General features: G+C 40.7%; 1 protein-coding gene across 1 annotated transcript in view; it reads left to right on the top strand.

The window, feature by feature from the left end:
- Nucleotides 1–1,688: 1,688 nt before the first annotated feature.
- Nucleotides 1,689–19,606, top strand: part of FLT3 (fms-related tyrosine kinase 3) — a gene marked incomplete at its 5' end in the record, with an annotated part of 29,367 nt that continues 11,449 nt past the window's right edge. Inside the window, 10 exons of the mRNA XM_009867884.1 lie at nt 1,689–1,813; nt 3,442–3,644; nt 4,397–4,512; nt 6,300–6,417; nt 7,978–8,105; nt 8,706–8,845; nt 8,925–9,078; nt 13,880–14,045; nt 17,890–17,996; nt 19,145–19,256. Coding sequence (XP_009866186.1) covers nt 1,689–1,813; nt 3,442–3,644; nt 4,397–4,512; nt 6,300–6,417; nt 7,978–8,105; nt 8,706–8,845; nt 8,925–9,078; nt 13,880–14,045; nt 17,890–17,996; nt 19,145–19,256 — 1,369 coding nt within the window. The remainder of the gene's footprint in view (nt 1,814–3,441; nt 3,645–4,396; nt 4,513–6,299; nt 6,418–7,977; nt 8,106–8,705; nt 8,846–8,924; nt 9,079–13,879; nt 14,046–17,889; nt 17,997–19,144; nt 19,257–19,606) is intronic.

A 19,606-nucleotide genomic window follows, 5' to 3' on the forward strand; every position in this document is an offset into this window, starting at 1 on the left:
GTGACTTTTCAAGCTACCCAAAGCTTTTCAAGCTTTTCAAGTCCCTGCAGAAAGGCCCATGTGAAGCATTCTGTAGAGATGATGCCTTTGAGGCACCAAAATATTTCCCACACAACTCTTTATGCATAAGGAGAAATGCCATTTGCTACTCCTTCCGGGGCTGGGAGCTGACAAGAGAGCTACTCTGGCTGTATAGGCTCCTGGGGCATAACAGAGAAGGGGAAATATTGAGGAAGGAGAAAGCAGGAGAAAGCCATAGACCCACACTTCCTTACCCTCCACTTTCTGCATCTGCTTTCCTCAGAATAGTGGGAACTGCTGCCTTGTTTGCTTTCCAGAGGGCAAACAGCACAAGGCTGTGAATGGCAGGTCAAGGGAAGAAGCATCTAACCTGGACCTCACTTGCAAGCTGCTGGGATGCACAAATCCACACCAGGAAGGCTCAGGAGAGTGTCCAGTATGTCAGATCAAACACAGCCTGTCCTGGAGAAAAGGCAAAGAGAAGAGTAGATCTTGAGTTCAAGGGTGAGCTGAGTTCAGCTTGCTCTAAAGGCAAGCTGAAAGACTTCGTTTTGCCACTGCAGGTTGGAGGACTACTTTTTGCTATTGGTCTGAGGAGGAGTGAGGGGTGCTGGAGGAGTATTTCTGGCCTGGTCACCTCCTCAGTGTCGATGGGAAGGAAGGTGCATGATCATCTTTCAGCTCACAACAGGCAAACACTGACCTGTGGCTGCAGGGTTTGGTGCAGCAGGGCCCTTCCAGGCACACACTGATGCAAGGAGGAGACTGTGTTTTGCAATATAGTTCCTAAAGGAGCCTCCATAATAAATGGAGACTTTTGTCTTTAGAGATTTTCTGCAATATTATGGGACATACTTTTTAAGTTTGATGTATCTGTGCTCTTGAAAGGTTCTCCGAATAATGCTTCCACTCAGCTTCAGTGCACAAATGCAGAGTTTGCAATGCACAAAATATATTTGTATTTTCCTTTTCTTTTAAAGAAATGTATTGTGTCAGGCTGAGATGGAGTTAATCTTCCCACAGCAGCTCTCTCAGTGCTGTTTTTGGAGTGATAGCTAGAAGGGTGTTGCTAGCACCCCAGTGTTTTGGCTACTGCTGAGCAGTGCTCACATAGCACCAAGGCTGTGGTTTTCCAACAGTAGGCTGGGGGTGGGCAATATCTTGGGAGGTAACACAGAGGACACACAGCCGGGACAGCTGACCCAGACTGACCAAAGGGGTATTCCATACCATATGACATCAGCTCAGACATAAAAGCAAGAAGGAAGAGGGAAGTGGGGGGACATTCGCTATTTGTGTTTGGAGCAACCGCTACGTGTACTGGAGCCCTGCTTCCTGGGAAAGCAGCCGGACATCTCCCGCTGATGGGAAGCAGAGAATAATCTTTGTTTTGCTTTGCTTCCGCGCATGGCATTTGCTATTGCTTTATTAAACTGATTTTTATCTTAACCCACGGGCCTCTTGTTACATCTTCCCTCTCCCCTGTCCATCTAAAAGGGGAGTGATAGAGCGGCTTTGGTGAGCTCCTGGCCTCCAGCCAGGGCCAAACCACCACAAGAAAAATGATGTAATCTTTCTACAGTTTTGAATTTTATTTTTACTAAAATGATTAACCCTGAGCAGAGATCTAGACATGGTTAAATTTGTTTTCTATTTCTGTTTTACAGTTCTTATTATGACAGCAGTTACCTTCATTTCTGCAATGAATCAAAATACATCTGAGATTATGTGTGTGTTTATCATCCAGAAGGATGAAGGCTCAAGAACACCAGAGACATGGGTATCTCCAAAGGTAATCTAACAGAAAGCAAGTTGCTTGTAAAGTATTCCTGCCTATTCTAGAAATACCTACCCAAAGCTTACAAGCCCCTAAACCTTTAGGCTGTGGGCATGCCACACTCAAAATAACCAAGGTTAGGCCAAATATAACTACCAGAATGTTAGAGGGAAATATATATTACAACTCACATTTGAAACTAAATAGATAGGTATCAGTTTTCTCTAAAACTAATTTTTAATTGCTGCCTTGATGCGGTCTCGCATCAGCATGCCTGAATATTGCTGAGTATTGCTGGAAATGTATCAGTGTTAAAAACTATATGCCCTGAAGAAGGGATTGCCAAGGCCATGGTGTGAATTGGTGGCCTGCCACGGTGTGTGTGTGCTGCAGCTGCCGGGACTGGTGGTGAAGCTGCACCACCTGCTATTCCCACCACTCATACATCCCTGACTGGCCTAAACCTTGACTGAGACAACAAAGCTGAGTAAAGAATCAAATACGACTATTTTTCTTTTGTTTCTCTTCTGACTTGGAATGGTGGAAGACTGAGAAGAGGTGGTGTGCAACTAAATTATAAAGCAGCTGAGACCTGTGATTAAAATCTTTCCTGAGGATTCTTGTTTCAAGTTAGTCTTATGAAATATTTTTCATTCCTGGACGAATAAATCAATAATTCAGATAACAAATGAAGGTATACCAGTTGATGTTGTGTTATCCTTGTATCAGACAAAGCAAAATATGGCTGTTATCTCTAGATACTTCTCAGATCAAGGGAAGGGACAAGGATGGAGCAAAGAATAAAAAGAACCAACAGGCCAAGCACAGTGCAGGACAGAGGATACAATGAACTCTGTCCTTTCATAAATTACAACAGATAAATTTCACTCACTAAGATAAGGGAGACATTTAGGATTACTCTTCAGATGGAGCTATTTATTTGCCACCTTTTGCTGCATCTAAGTTTAGAGATTTATTAATCCGTTGGTAGCTTTCAGAATGACTGTAGAATATTCTTTCTGTTTCTGATTCTCCTTTAGCCGTACGCAATGGTGAGGAAACGAAAGGTGTTGAAGACGCCCAGCTCAAATGTTTTGTATGTTGTAAAGCCCACAAGGAGCTGAGGAGCAATCTAGACAGATGATGCAGTGACAAGCAATGGGATGCCAAAAAAAAAAGATATTCTGGCCCTGCCTTTGCATTGAGGTCGCAAACAAAAAGATTGTATTATAGTGCTGTGTTGTCCTATAGTTCTATATGAATGGAAACAAAAATGAGAGTAAAGAATAGCCTGTATCACTAAAGGAAATTATCATATTTCTGGCTAAAATTGTTCTATGATATCTGTCTAGAGAACAGAATTAAATCATTCAACAGGAATCTTACAGTGTTTCCTCCTGCAGTAGAATTTAGCATCTTCTTGAGTAATTTCAACAGTAGAAATTAAAAAAATAATAAACAAAATGAAAATATGGTGAAGGTGTTACTTCAGTATAGTTTATATTCATATTTGGGCATTACAAGGCATTACTAGTTTATGAAAGCTTTTCCAGAAGAGCATCCTTTAAAAATATTCGAATGTAGAAAACCAAATAAGGCTAATTGCTGATAAATACCTAACAAACTGTCATCTTACATTGAAGATTTCTAACATTTTGGAAGATCTTGGATGTTATTTGAATTCTGAAGGAACAGAGAACATCTATGAACCAACTAAAAATGTGGAAGTCAATGTGTTTGAAGATATTGAATTAAAAGTGATAATGAACATTTCAGAGATCATTTCATGCTTTTGGTTCTTTAAAGAGAGCAAAGCTTGTAAACCTTCATTGGACTCAGAGAAGCGGTAAGTCACAGTACGTACTAGATCAAAGATCTTTTAAAGAGGTCATTTCTTTTAGGATGCAAATAGAATATTTTCTGTGACTATGCTTGCATTTAATTTCATGTAATGCATTATCTTTTTAAATCTAATCTTTCTTAACTGTTGTCACCCAACAGCACACTGCTGATTGACATCTAGGCACATATACACATATGAATCTTAAAGCCAAGAACAGTTTGAAATAAGGTGGTCCTTTCAATTTGTATAGCATCATGCATGGGGATCTTCAGGGACTTTCTGACATTGATCAATTTGAGTTTTACAATCAAATAAACTGAAGCACGAGGAGTTATGTGACTTGTTAGGGTCAATGCTGCAGGTCAGGAACAACAACACCAACAGCATCCTAATTCTCACAGCCAAACCTGGACTGGAACCTGAAACAGGATTATTACCTCCTCCTGCAAAACATGAGGGATGAAACTGTAGGTTAAGCATTTCCCTGTGGACCTCCCCAGCTGTCCTAAGCTCAGAAAGTCCATCCTTCCCAGTGCTTAGCATTAAGCATGTGATACCTGTGGTTTTAAGTTCCTGTGTGCTGCTTGTGTAGGAAGATACACGGTGAAAACACTTCAAGTTGAAGGGTGCTACATAAATAATGAGTAGCAGTATCTCTGAAGGGGTTTTACAAGAGCTGAAGAGCTAACATTTTGTTGTGTGTGCTGCATAATACCTTCTAGATAACAAATACAGCTTTACTTTCTGTTTTATAGATATGTTACGTCTTTGGCTTTTTCCCACATAAAAGAAGCACAGGCTGGAAAGTACACCCTCTCGGTCATAAGTAAAACCAGCAATTACACAGTAGTTGTGCCTGTTCTCGTTCGAAGTAAGTGTATCTCAGAGGAAAGGGGTCACTCTATCACTTTTGTGGTAGCACTTCTGTCATAGCTTTTTCTTGCACAAGTCTTTGGGCAGCAAGGGGCACCACTGAGCAAAAGGGCAAGACAAGATCCTTTTTCTCAGTGCCAGCCTTTACTTGTTTATTGGGTTTTAGAGTAAAATGCATCAGTACTGCAGCTGCTCAGTACAAGGATGCCTGAGAAGCTGAGATTTTAGCTGCTGTTAAATATCCATGACAGAGCACGTGTGAGGTGTGACTTTTTGAAAGGCTCGTGGTGGAAGCAGATTGGATTGAATTTTCTCAGGGATCACAAAAGAAACATAACTGATATGAAGGCAACCGCTGCAACAAAACTCAAGTTTCTGTTTTGAAGTAAGAGTGTCCAAAAATATCTTTTTTTTAAAAAAGCACCAAATTGACATGATTTTTTTTTAACAAAAGAGAAATGCTACATTATTTTGTCTAGAAAGGGCAAAATTTAAAGATAAAATTAAGAAATGCAAAAGAAATTTCAAAGAAGTAGGCAAACCATCATTCTAAGCAGCTGAAAGTCTGGCAAACCCTTCTAGAGAAATATTTAATAACAAGCATCATTACTTGCCTTGTTTTTAACAAACTGTGACTAATCAGTGTTTTTTATTCACTTTTTATTTGTTTTTAAATTATTTCTTCTGTTTGTCTTTTCTCTCTCAGGTGTCAGAAGTGTCACCTCCAGTCTCTCCTTATTCTATTTGAATGCCTATTGCATGTCTCAATTATAATTTTAACAGCTTCAGTGAGGGAACAGGGTAGTAAATCTTTAATTAAAAATTACCTTCTCTACTCTATCAATTAGGCATTAAAGGTAAAAACTATTATTACATGTGCAAGCAAGAGTAGTTCGAAACAGTCTTGATAAAGATCTTTTCCATATAAATTGCATTCTCTTTGCTCCTGTGAATCTAATATCATAATTACATCTCTCATAAAATCCTCCAGGCTAGATATGAATCCTTCAACTGAGATGTGAATCTCTATAGGTGAAAAAAAAACAACCCAACTCCACAACTTTCTAGGCCCAGCTTATAAGAGATAAATGAAAAAAATAAATTAAAAAAGCCAAAAGTATTAGTTTCACCTTGCAGGCAACGGAAGTATGGCTCTGAAGAAAATGTCACTCTTCTGTGTGGAATCTGTAATTTTATTGTAAGATGATCTAAAACCAGACTCAGTGCTTTTAATTTTGAGTCAGATCTTCAGCAGTTTTAATACATTAAATCTTTGTGCTTAGTCCAAGTCCGCACCTGACTAGTTCAGGGGACTGGGGTTTTTCTAGGAACCTTTTTCCCCAGGGTTACAGATACAGGGTAGGGAAGTCCGTGGGTTACCAGAAATCATTATCACCTGTTTTTTCCATCCTGTATCTGATGCGACTGAGTATTATGCAATGGTCTCATTTTGTGCAGAAATTTTGAAAGGTCTCTGTGCTCCTGCCCAGTGCGATGAATAGCAACCACAGTAAATCACCACCTTTCCGTATCGGTTTCAGGATTTTCCTCTGGTGTGGGGAGGCAGACCTTTGTCAGGACAGAAGCTGTGCATTTAGCAATCAAGGCTGAAAAGCTCATGAGACCAACCCACAACATCCCTAGGGCAGAATCATTTTCTATTCCCTCAGTGTTGACACCTCCTGAAACAAATTACAACTCTGTAACTTCATGTACCGTGAAATGAGTAAAACACAGTTTCAGAATGATTCCAGCATTCTTAAACATTTGCATGTTTTTTAACAGAGAAACCAGGCAAACCCTATTTCAGAAAAAGAGAAAAATCAAATGTGATCGAGTGTGTATCTGAGAGCTACCCCCAGCCCTCTATGGAGTGGATATTTTGCAAAACACCTGAAAAGAGGTATCGTGTATGCTTATACAAATATTGAATATCTAGACTTGCTAGTATGCCTTGTGAGTTGAGGAGATAGCTGAAGAAGAGCTTTTAGGTCAGAATTTTTGGAGATGGACTCTGCCTGGTTGCACACTCACATGCTGGTTGAAAACCTGTGTCTGCATGATCCACTTTTGAAGTGCTGCAACACATTTTTCTTAGAAATTTTGGCTGTTGTGTTCTTTTGGAAACTTTCAGCTCTTGGCTTGAAAAAAGTATTCCAGATGTCACAAGAGCAAATCAAAGATATCTCCTTTCCTTCCAGTTTTTCACATATTTTGGAAATGTAAATCATAGAATTATAGCATGGTGTGGGATAGAGGAGATATTTAGAGGTCATCTAGCCCAACCACCCCCGCAGTGACCAGGTACATCTTCAATTAGATCCTTCTGCTTCCTCTCTGGGCAACCTGTTCCAATATTTCACCACTCTCATGGTAAAAAATTTCATACTTATATCTAAATCTACCCTCTTTTAGTTTATCCCTCGCCCTATCACAACAAGCCCTACTAAAAGGATTGTCCCCATCTTTCCTACAGGCCTCTTTTAAGTATTGAAAGGCCGCTAAAAGGTCTCACAAGAGCCTTCTCCAGGCTGAAAAAACTCAACTCTCTCAGCCTGTCTTCACAGGAGAGGTGTTCCAGACCTCTTATCATTTTTGTGACCCTCCTCTGGACCCACTCCAATAGGCCCATGTCTTTCTTGTGCTGAGGACTCCAGGTGGGATCTCATCAGAGTGGAACAGAGGGGGAGAATCACCTCCTTTGACCTGCTGGCTGCACTTCTTTTAATGCAGCCCAGGATGCGGTTGGCTTTCTGGGCTTCAAGCGCACATTGCTGATTCATGTTCAGTTTTTCATCCACCGACACTCCCAAGTCCTTCTCTGCAGGGCTGCTCTCAATCCACTTGCCACCCAGCCTGTATTTTTGCTTGGGATTCCCCCAGTCCAGGTGCAGGACCATGCACTTGGCTTGGCTGAACCTCATGAGGTGCATGTAGGCCCACTTCTCCAGCTTGTCCAGGTCCCTCTGGAGGATATCCCATCCCAAGGTTGTGTTAACTGCATCATTCAGCTTGGTGGTCTGCAAACTTGCAGAGAGTGCACTTGATCCTACTACGAAGATATTAAACGGCACTGGTTCCGATATGAGGCCGTGAGGAATATGACTTGTCACCAATCTTCATTTGAACATTGAACTGTTGACTACAACCCTCTCAGTGTGGACATCCAGCTAATTCCTAAAGCTCAACCTTTATGATTTCATTCTTGTCCAAATTTTAGTCACAGTGCTACCTGTCTATGAGCCAGTTTGAGCGTATTCAGGTCATTTCAGCTCATATTTCTGCCTAGGCTGTGGCAATTTTATTTTCTTATCTTCACCTTTCCTAGTTCCTTTTTATTCAGCTCTGTAAGGTCCAGTTTTCCCACTATTGTTTGCATATTCTCATGGCTTGGAGATTTATCAGATTTATTTTCTTGAGGTTAACCAAATGAGTCAATGAATAATTGTGTTTGTAATTGCAGCTGCCCTGATAAAATGCATGAAGAAATAGATGGCATACAGAAGTTACAGCACGGGTTATTTCAAACTTACATATGGTGCTGTGCAGTTAATGACCTGGGGAGAGAATGCACCAGCCTCTTTACAATAGGTAACTTCCTTCTAAGGTTTACTTATATGTGAGCTGGATCCTGCCACTGAATTTAGTTGCACTGCTTATCTGAGTACACCTTTTGGGCTAAGCTATTGGTTTGTGATCACTGCCCCAAATCTAAACAGTTAATATGACCTCTCTGTTGCGTGTTTAAAACCTAATTCTAATAGCTCTTTGTAGTTTCTGTAAAAAGTGTCTTACCCTTCTACATTTGCTAAAAGTGTGTTAACTTTTTTTCTTCATGCTTTTAGGACTGTGTTGCATGGAAATGTTCTTCAAAATAATCGCATAATTATATATTCATACATAAATTTGGGGTTGATTTTTTTTTAAAGAATAAACCTGACGTGAGCTATGCTCTGTGCTGAACTATGCACGACAGATATCTTGTAAATTATGACAAAGTTTGGTTTGAGCACCTAAATCCATCAAATTTACTACTTTTATCACTGATGAGTAATTTTCCCAAATTCTGATTATCATTAAACTGTAATAATGGATGTCTATAAAATATTAGCAGAAAAAAATGTTGGTCTAATTGACTCTTTTTCTGGGCAAAGTGGCAGTGGTTTCAGTGACTATGTTTTGATTTTGTAGATTTAAATGAAAAACAAGCAGCACCTTTACCTGAACTATTTCTTAAAGTTGGGGAACCATTGCTGATCAGATGCAGAGCTGTTCACCATAATTATAAATTTGGAATAAAATTATGTTTTGAAAACGAAGAGGTTGAGCAGGTAAGAAGACAGCTTATTTTCAAATGGGTAATATTGGATGCCATCAACTGATTAAACGGGAATCTCTGTTGAAAACTAGGATCACCAGTTTGAAGGATTAGAATATCAAGCAGATCACTCAGCAGTTCGAATCCAGTACATGTTCATTTCAGCGGCAGGAAGAAGCAATAGTGGTCATTACACCTGTTCTTCTACCGTTCATCCAAATCAAACCGCTTTGGTTACAGTTTTAGGTAAGTCCAAGCCCTGGTATTAGTTTTGTCCTTCAGTTGGTTGGTTTGCTCTCTTTTCCACATGTCAGTTGTTTTCTTGCAGGTGTGCAGTGTAAGTTTATAGTTCTTTCTCTAAGGAAAAAGTCTGTTTGTACTTACTCACAGTCTAGAAGAGTCAAAAGATTCATCTGAACTGAGTCATTCTGGTGCTTGAAGATAATCAACCTTTTCTTTATATTGCTTTGCAAATAATTCCTGTTAAAAGACAGGGGTTTAGAAGTGAAATGAAATGGTGCTCTTTAGAGACCTAGTCCACGTGATTGTTTCAATGGTATCTCTAGAAACAGAGCGGAATTCATCTTGTTATGGTAGGTGACTCTTAGCCAGTGTGATGCAAAGCCGAAGTGGCTTTTTGTGGGGAAAAGCTTCTTCACTGAAAGGATGGTGAAGCGTTGGAATGGGTTGCCGAGGGAGGTGGTGGAATCACCATCCCTGGTCGTGTTTCAAATAAGTCTGGATGTGGCACTTCAGGAGATGGTTTAGTGTTAGGGTGGTGTAGGGCTGTGGGTTGGACTTGATGATCTTAAAGGTCCTTTCCAACCTTTATAATTCTATGATTCTGTGATACAAAGCTAAAGGGTCCCCATGGGGCTATGACTTGGGCTTTCTGGGCAGCGGGGAGTAGTGTAGTTGTGTACCCTTCTTTGTGCCACTAACTCAGGTGTAGGCAGCTGCTGAGCAGATGCCAGCAGCTAGAGGTAAGGAAGGCACCACAGAAAACACCATTTCTGGAGCTGGACAAAAATATAAGAAGCACGACCAGCCCTGTGTGTTCAGCTGCCAATCTTCTGTGTATTAGTTTGGCCAGAGTCCTGAATGACTGGTGACTGATTTTTAATAATGTGAGACAGAAATGTCCTGCTGTGACTCCAGTATGGGTTTTGAAAAGCTGTAGCCGTGGCCTCAGTCTCCTCCTTACCACTTGCTCCCACTGCATCTCCCTTTCACCCACGTACGGCACCTCTACTCCACCTTTGCTGCACCTTTGGAGGTGGGGAGGTAAGGCAGAGGGCCCCTGCTATTTTGTGTGGTGGCTTCAGGTGCTCATTTCTCTCACATAAAAAAAAAAAAAAATTAGATACAAAATCTGTACTAGGCCTGGCCTGGGTCCGACGGGAAGGAATCAAATAACTGGGAGGTTCTTGGTGGTGGGTTCTTCTCCTCAAAACTCAAAACAAACGAGAAACTATTATTTCCTCTTATGATGAGGGAGTGCCTGACAAGTGGCTGTTTGAGTTTGTCAAGTTTTTTATGGGAAAGTAAATCCCGGGAAGCATTTTAGCTCCAAAGACTGGGGAATTGGTAGCAGAATAAAAAAATAAAACCTCTAAGTTAATGGAGAACGTAAACCCAGGGAGACGATGAATGGCAAGTGCTGAAAGAGCTGGCAAACTGCCATGCAGAAATGCTGCTGCAGCCGTGATGGGTCTGAAGGAAAACCCAAAGCTAGAGAGACACGTGCTCCAGCATTATTGGTTGTTCCGCACATCTCCTACTTTCCAGGCACTGAAGGGAACCATCCTCCTAACACCAAGCTACACAAGGCCTGAAAATTTAAAAAAATCAAAAGCATACCAAAGGAAGCGTCATTCTACTTAAGCAGTATGTTGATTTAAAAGACAGTGGTGTTGAAATTAGTCCAGAACTGCCTCAACTGCAAACCTTGTTTCTCACCTGGAAATAATATACAAATAGGCATAAGTCTAGAAATAAGGCACAAAAAAAGGAAGCTGTAGTTAGGACTGTGTTGCTGGAGTAGGCACTGGGAGTAGTTTTCTGACTGGTGTGCCTGGAGTTGGAGCCTGTAGCCCTGAGAACAAGACCCTCTGAAATGCTACACATTTTACCTTAGATGTCTAGACATAAACTCAGAGTTTACAACAGCTAGGTTAGGAATGGTAGGAAGTGAGAAAATTTATCCCAATCTCTTCAGAAATTACTTTCCCAGTGCAATATCCTCTTTTCATCTTCTGCCTACCACTGAGGAGGAAGTTCTCTCATAGTTTACAATAACTGAGTACGATACCTGGGTGTTTTTTCTATACACATCTTCTTAGTAAACAGGAAAGTAGGGGTAAGGGGATTGTGCAGAGGTAGGGCAAGATTCTGTTCTTTCACAGTACTGGTGCCCAGTTCAGAAATAGCAGCTTCTTGGATCCATAAACTCTCAGGTGTAAGTATGTGTCATAGTAACAAGACTATTTGGGTCACAGTCCCTGGAACACCATATTTCTGAGTGGGGTATTTTTCGACTAGGGTACAAGAAGTTATGATGATTGCCTGTACCCTTCTTACACTAGTAAAACTTCTGAGGGCTCATTGGCTTAGCTGATGAAAAAATCCGTTTGTTTACTTGCACGGTGGGTTAAAGTGAAGGGATGCTGTCATACCTAGCTAACAGCCATGTTTCTCTCTCCAGAGAGAAACAGAGACATCGTATGCTTCTGATCACACCAGCCTAATGTGTTAGTGACAACCACTGTTGGTGTGACTTTGTGCTAGCATTCCAGATTTGATTTCAGCTACCAGTGATATAGCTAGAAATTTCACTCCATTGTCCATGCCATAGAGTAGCACTTTCTGAAACAATCAGTGTCCTACTTTTAAACCATTGCCGTGCATGAGTCAGCACCTACAGCTACACTGGGAATGGTCACGATGCAACTTAACCAAGAGAAAACTGCTTTGGTTGGCACATACTGCATTGCCTAGGGGGCCTGGCTAGCCTAACTACGTTGATGGGTGGTCTTTTAATCTCCAACAACACCTTGCAGCCCGATAACTCTGGTTTGCTATTCATGAATTGATACTTCACCAGCCTATCCCATCCTGAGTAGCTGGCCAGATCAGACAGAGTGATTAGGCCACTTTAAATCGTAAAGAGATCATGCCCACAACCGCAACTGCAAGATTCTCTGTTTCTGCAGTTCTTATGCTCAGTTTCCAGCAGTGCTGGAAACTATACTGTCTTGATTCAGGAGTAAGCAAGTTGTTTTGCAACACTTCTTAGGTTTAAAGCAACAAATAAAAAAATGTGATAAATACAGAGATTTGAAAGCTTTGATTCCAGTCTCAAGAATTTCATCTCACCTCTCTGTCATTACTGAATAATCATGTTCACTGTTTCTCTGGCAGAAATACACTTAAACCTGCCAAAAAAACGATAAGCCGAGCAATAATGTGCTATTTTCTTTCTCCTTCAAGAAAGAAACTACTTTTCCTGAGTTGTTTTCCAGAGAAATGTCATACCCTGCTCCAGGGTCCTTGTATGCACTCTGGAGAAAGCCTTTACTCTTGGCTGGTTGTGTTGTTAACAGTTCACACAGAGATGGCATTCTACCTAGAAGGATGAGGTCCAAAAGATCATTCAAAAATGAAGGTCCAATTTATAAAACAAATAAACCTTTTAAAATTAAAAATTAGGAGAACAATTGTGAAAGGAATTGCTTCTTGTTTTAAAAAACCTCTTTTTTGTGGTTGATATGGGAGTTTCCAGATAGTATTTTTTTTAACCAGTAAGCTAGACACAGATAAAACATGCCAAGAAGAATATAGTCTTACAACCAGAAGAAAAGCACTCAAAAGGGAAAACATAGTTCAGCAATATTTCTGCAGTGCAGTTTTTCACCATGTGGCTGATTAAACACTGCCACAGGTTTCCCAGAGATGGTAGAGTCTACCTCCTTGGAGATACCCAAACTCAACCGGACACAACTCCGCGCCACCTCATACAGTTGGACCTGCTCTGAGCCGGAGATGGACTAGACATCACCAGAGATCTTTTGCAGTGTATATTACAAAGTTGGTCCGAGCCCCACTGATGTCTTTAGAACAGCCTTCTCCCACATGTGTCTGCTCTTCAGTGTCTTTGAGTGGGATTCGTTTCACAAGATGAGATGTCTAGCTCCAGCAAAGACTTTGGTTCCTTCAGCACTCCGTGTCAAGAAACGGGTATTTCCAGAAGCAGTTCAGTACACTTTGTTATCTTCTTTTTTAGTGTAGGATACATCTGGACATGCCTGTCTCATTCTACTAAGTTTATCAAAGGTCCAAGCAGATTAGATGGGTCACTGAACTTCAGACTGCTCCATTAGGTGAAACTAATCCCACCCCAGAAGGGCAAATACCAGCAGCTTATGGTTGATGCACATCTTCAAAATACTTTCTCATATTGCTGTTGTCTTGCATTAAATATATATATTATTAAATATTAAATATATTAGATATATTAAATATCCATACTTTAGATGGGGAAATAAAGGAGCAGCTACAAGATTCATTTGCAAAATCTTCAACTCGTTTGAGGGAAGGAGAAACAACTACTATCAACATCTGATTATACTGGTGGTGCCACCTTGTTTTGCTCCACGTTAGAGGAAAGCCAGGAGGCACTACTGTTAACACCTGGAACGCCCACCTAAACCAAACAAATAACGATAATGTTCACTCTGTAGCTCTGCAGAGCTGATTGCTGGACTGTTTTGGAAAGAATTGCTGGACTGTTTTGGAAAGGCTCTAGTCTAATCAAATATGCAACTTCAGCAGGCACAGATCATTTTTCTGCAGCTGAACACTGTGACATCATTTCAATACTATTTTGAAGCATTATCTTCTTTAGATTAAGAGAACAGCTTTTATGATGTAACATGATGCACTTTTTTTTCACTTGTAATGACCAAAATGAAAAACATACAGGTGTCAAGCTTCCTTCATTAAGCGGTCCAGCCTTTGCAATATAATATCAATTTTTTATTTTTTCCAGAAAAAGGATTTATAAATATAACTGACTCTAAAGAAGACTTTGAAATTGGTGAGGAAGATTTTTGCTTTGAAGTTAACTTTACAGCATATCCCACCGTTAGATGCATGTGGCTATTTTCCAAAAAAACATTTCCATGTAAACAAAGTTACAGTGTGGACGGACGCAGGTACCTGAATATTTTGGATTCATTTGATATAATAATGTTTCCTCTTTATATCTCATTCAAACTGCTTACTGTCCATGTTTTGTGTTCTCTTTGTGGTTTTAAAATGTGGATGGGCTGTGTGATGAAGCTGTGTGGACAAAAGGTACTCAAACGTTATTTTGTCTTTCAACAGCAGCTCACATAGATAGTTCCTACAATCACATTATTCTCCATGTTATAACAAATCCTTTGGTAAGTTATGCATCTAGCAACCCCTTAGTTTATATGCATTTTGACATTCCCTTTCTCTCTAACATAATTTCTCAGTTACAGATCTGTTGCGGTTTTCGTACTGAATCACAAGTTCTACATGTTCCCCTTCTGTCATCCTGTTCTTGATGATGTTCCCAGTGTGTTTCAAACTGCTCAAATCAAATCCAAGGCTCTGTAGTTTCCCAGGCCACTGTTAGATCTGTTCAACTGTGCCTGTGCCACAGAAACATACCGTTCTGCTCATTACCCAGGTCATGTATTCTTCCACGGCTGCACAACATGTTTTGAATAAACCTGGTAGTTATCTACCTTTTCTGTTATTTCCTACAATGAAGTTCTGGCATGGATCCTGTTTAAGGCTAATGTTTTCTCCATTCCCTAGGCTTTCTAATTTCTTGATAACATTATCTAATTTCCTTCAGAGTTTCTTTCATAGTAGTCTCATGGCTTTCAAGGTAACGGCTCTTATTCACCTCAATGAAAAGAAAGCCAAGCTGCTCCTTTAAAGTCTTAGCTTTAAAACCAAGCAAGACTTAGGCAGGAGTTAATGCAGCTGCACTTTTTTCTTCTCATATTCCTAAAACCTTTCTTAGCATCTGCATAAAACTGTGCCACAGCCATGATTACACGTTTTAAGATTTCTTCCTTTAGTATTTTGGTACCCTGGATTTTATCTGTTAGCTTGTCATGTCATCTTTGCAACAGACTGGCCTTTTCATTTGCATCAGATAGCGTGTTGGAGTCAGACCTCCACGAGGTTTAGAGACAGCTCAGTTCAGATTAGTAAATTGTCTTCTCCTGGCAATGACCACAGGAACTCTGTCCCTGCTGATAAAGTGAGGGCTGCCAGCAAACTTTGATAGAGTTGGATGGGTGTTGGCGATTAATCTGCAATGCCTGACGTGGACTCAGCAGATCTGTTCCTTGTAGTCAAGGCTGATTTTGAAAATGAGGTCGGTCTCATGGGACGGCCATGAGCATTCGCTCATCCTTGTCCAATAGGTACCTCCCTCCGGCTGATAATGCCGAGTTGATTTGCTTTGCAGCTGGAATGGACCTCTTCTCACTGCTCGTAAGAGTAGGGATGTTTTGCTTGGATGATTGACAGCTTGTGCAGATACAGTCCAGATAAGAAGGTGCATGGACTGGGCCAAGAGTAATAATTTTGAGAACTCTTGAGGGAGCTTAGGTAACCCTCCTTTACTGGTGAGGTGCAGCTGTGTGTGAGCTGGGATTTATGAGTCACTTCTGATAGCCTTTGCAGCACAGAGGGAGTGGTTGCTGAGTGCTGATCACCACCTGCCGGGCTGCCATTAGTCCTGCGTGGCCACAGCCATGGTCATGGCCACAGCCACCTCATCACCCCAAGCATTGTTGGAGCTTGGCACAAAGGCTGCTTCGAACAGACAGGTCAGCCATCCATCTGACTATGCTGTTAATTTACTATTTTTAAGTGCATTTTATGTAGTTTTATTTATTATTCTCTTTGTTATATGAAAAGAATACATTAATTTGGTGATATTGTTTGATCTGACAAGTACATTCTCCTGTACAAACAGCCCCACAGCTATACAGATTTGGTTGTATACTAGCATTGGATGGACACCTCTTTCCTGAGAAAAAAAGGGTCGAGTTAGATACTTCATTCAGTGTGGAGTCCTAAGAAGCAGCAAGGGATAGGGATGTCAGAGGATTCTGCCTGCAAGCTGTAGCACTGCAGATTTCAATGTGATTTTAAAGCAGAAAGTTTCTTGAAACAAAACTAAAAAGGTTATCATGTACCTTAATATGGTGTGAGCCTAACTTTGCATATTTTAGTTAACTTCTGCATAATCCCCACTCCCAACACTTCTACTTTATTCCTTTCATATCCTTTTTCATTGCCTGTTTCTCTTTTCTTGATTTCTGCCATTTCCTTATCAAATTGTTCCTCCTGATTATAGAGAATATTAGATTTTATTAATTAACTCTGTCCCCTTCTTTAGCTTTTAATTTCAGGTCTCAAGGATTCATCTCTCCTGTCATTGCCTTTATGTGTTTTCAGACATTCCTTCAGAATTTCCATTTTCTGTTTGCTTTTGTTGTCTCTCTGTTTTAGAACACTGCTGATTTTCACTTCCCTCCTAAGAGCAAATGAGTTTTCATAGAGAAACGACCTCTGTTATATTTATAATATTAATTTCACATCCCCTTATATTTTCAAGTATCAAAGACACTCTCATAAAATTATTTTCACAGCATTTCATTAGGATTTAATCCTTCAGACCTAGGATTTCAAAAGCAAGGCAGCTTAAAAAGGATTTGATTTTTAAAAGTCCCTGAGTTTGGGAACATCTTTGAGGCCATTTCAGATGAAGACATTCAAAAGTCAATAACTATATGGAGATGTGCCTTAGTCGAAAGGCAAAATTGCCATTGACTTCAATGTGAGTTTTCTTGCTTTAGAATTGCAAGGTGTTACTTGGTCTCTTGGTTCATTTGTATGTATCTTGCCGAATGAGAAACACCTTGATTTTAGTTAGCCAGATTTCTTCTTCCAAGCTCATTACTGCTTTCCCTTACTTTGCAACTACTGGTATATACTGTCTTTCTTATGTCTACTTCAAACTCCTTGGCATGCCTGCTTGTCTTGACCACTGAATTAGAGCTGGGGGCCTCCTACCCAGTTTTTCTTGAGAAGTCAGCTAAAACATCTACCCCAAAATGCCAGCAACTAAACTAAGAAGAGGTTTTCTTAAGTGCTCTTCTAATGTTAACTGCAATAGCTGCCATTAAAACGATAATCATCCTGACGACAATAACCTAGTCAAAAAGACAGAAACAGAATGCCATCTCTGTGAATTTATATATTCCCTTCTCCCTGCCTCATCCCATGTCCCATAAACCAGTGACTCAACAGGTGAGTTGTACAGAAATATCAAAATCTCTGCAGTTCTTCAGTATTAGCTTCTGCCCAGGAACTTGTTAGACCCCTTCCTCACCATTTCCATTGTCACAAGCCATTTTCCACATGATTTGGATCTTGGTTTGCTTCTGTTGCTGTAGAGGTTAGTAGAAGGCTGGCCTTCCTCCTACAGAAATATCTTAGTGGTTGGTGCTTTGTGTCAGTGATAATGAACTTCTTATGGTGATTTCATTTCTGAGTTTCCATCAGATCTTTCCATTGGGAAAGCTTTACTTCATACAATCCTACCTGTCATTGTCTAGCTTATCATATCAGCTAGAAACTCCCATCGAAATCCTTTGGTGAGTAGAGAGTTTGGTCCTTTGCTGGTCTTAGCATCTCTGCCAGGATGTCTTATATAGCTCGTCTTCCAATGGATTGATAACAAGATCAGAGCATGACAGCCCAGATGCCCTCCAGGAACTATAAGGAAAATTGCGGAATGAAATCACTACTGCGGGAAAACCATATCCTCTCATCAAGGCAGTTACATATTGTGATTTCTATTCTCTAAGCAAAAATAATTTCATCTGGGTTCCTCATTGAAAGATGTTGAATTGTTTCAAATCTATATGCGAGCCTTGACTACATTTAAGTCTTTTTCAAGTCAGTCTTTTGTCCTTTTTCCTCCTTTTCTTTGTTCTACAGCATTTTTTCAAAGTTCTGCAACCATCAGCACCAGCCTGGAATATATATATTTTATGCCGAAAATGATGATATGATTGCAACAAAAAAATTCACTCTGTACGTAAGAAGTAAGTAAGTGAGAAAATAATCCCTGTGAAAACTTGGCAAAGTCCGGGATTTTGCCAGTGATACAAATGGTGCTACTGTGTTGTAAGAATGGTGCTAATGTGGTGTTAATATGTTCTCCCTTGGTATTTGGCATTTCATTTATGTAGATTTATTGTTAAAAATGAAAGAGCACAGTGCAAAAATATGATTCTCTTTGCACTGCACTACACTACTGAAATCCAGGCACTGGGTCAGAGAAGGATGCCGTATGCTTGTGGATCGTATTTCTATGTTGGTCAGGGATGCAGAACAGAGGAAGGAGGAGGAAGTTTTTAATTTTCTATTTTTCCCTTTAATCTGCCATAAACAGAGATGACAGAATATGAGAAATTAGTCACGTACTGAGAAAATTAATACTTCTTCAGAAAATCACAAACTCTGTGAAATACAACGACTATATTCTAACTCTACAGAGCTGGAATATCTGTGACTGCTGTAGAGAGCACAGGAGATACACGATGAGAGGAAACATTTGTCCTCACTAGGGATTACCTTTCTGTTGGGTGCTTATGTCATTTTTTTCCTAATGGCATTTGCAGTTAGTCTGGAGCCCTTTTGGTGCACGACACATATGTTAGACCTGCAGCCCCTCGTGTGCCCCTGCCCGTGATTTGCACACACACGCAGCCTTGCCTGATGCTCTCCATTATCTCAATTCTGCCACGTGACTGCAACATCTTACCCTTGCTTTAGGTCAGGGATCATTATTTGTTATACATTATTTATAAAGAGATCCTCTGTTCATGTTTTTTGCAATCTGGCCATCCAGAACTGGAGTTTCAGGAGAGTCCTAGGGCCGAATGCTTGCTCTGAGTCAGAAAAGCAGAAATTGAGACTCCTAATTTTGGCTCTGCCACTGTTTTGGTCTGGCCGTGCCTACAGAGAGAAGTGGTTGCTTTCCCCTTGCCTTGCCCACACTGCTGTCCCACAGAACCAAGGCATGGGGCCGGAGGAGGGAGGGGGACTGAGCGCTGCCTCTAGCACTTGCAACACCTTGCGAGTGGGTTATTTTGAAAACACAGAAGCACATCTTGATGTCAGCAGATGTACGTCAAGATTTTGGTCACTGACGTGCTGACAGAAACTGTCTTGTGTTATCTTGTTGCAGGAAAGCCTGAAGTAACAATGCAGTTGTTGTTCAAGCAGATCTCCTGCATCGCCCACAGTTACCCTGCCTCCTCCTGGGTTTGGAGGAACTGTCCCCAACTCAACTCATCCAAGTAAATAATTTTCCCGCTTCTTGGTTCATTGAAAAGACTGTATCTGACCTATCTTTGGTTAAATGAAGACTGGCCTGCAAAAAACTAAGTGTAAAATGCACCCTCGACCTTGACACGGAGACACGGTGGCCCACTCCAGGGGAACCGGCTCACCAAAGCTAGGGAAAGTTTGCCATTTTCTTACTGGCATCAGATGTCGTCTGTAAAGATCTATATCTCAGGCTCTTTTACATTGCAATAAACCCCACTGGGTCTATGTTAACAGTTAGATAGTTACAGCACCCCAGCTAAGTTTCTCACTTGTCCTGTCAAACTTAGATGGCATTCAGGGAATGCACTGCTTAGTGTGG

Source organism: Apaloderma vittatum, unplaced genomic scaffold (assembly GCF_000703405.1).
Source record: "Apaloderma vittatum isolate BGI_N311 unplaced genomic scaffold, ASM70340v1 scaffold11434, whole genome shotgun sequence".
Classification (NCBI taxonomy): domain Eukaryota; kingdom Metazoa; phylum Chordata; class Aves; order Trogoniformes; family Trogonidae; genus Apaloderma; species Apaloderma vittatum.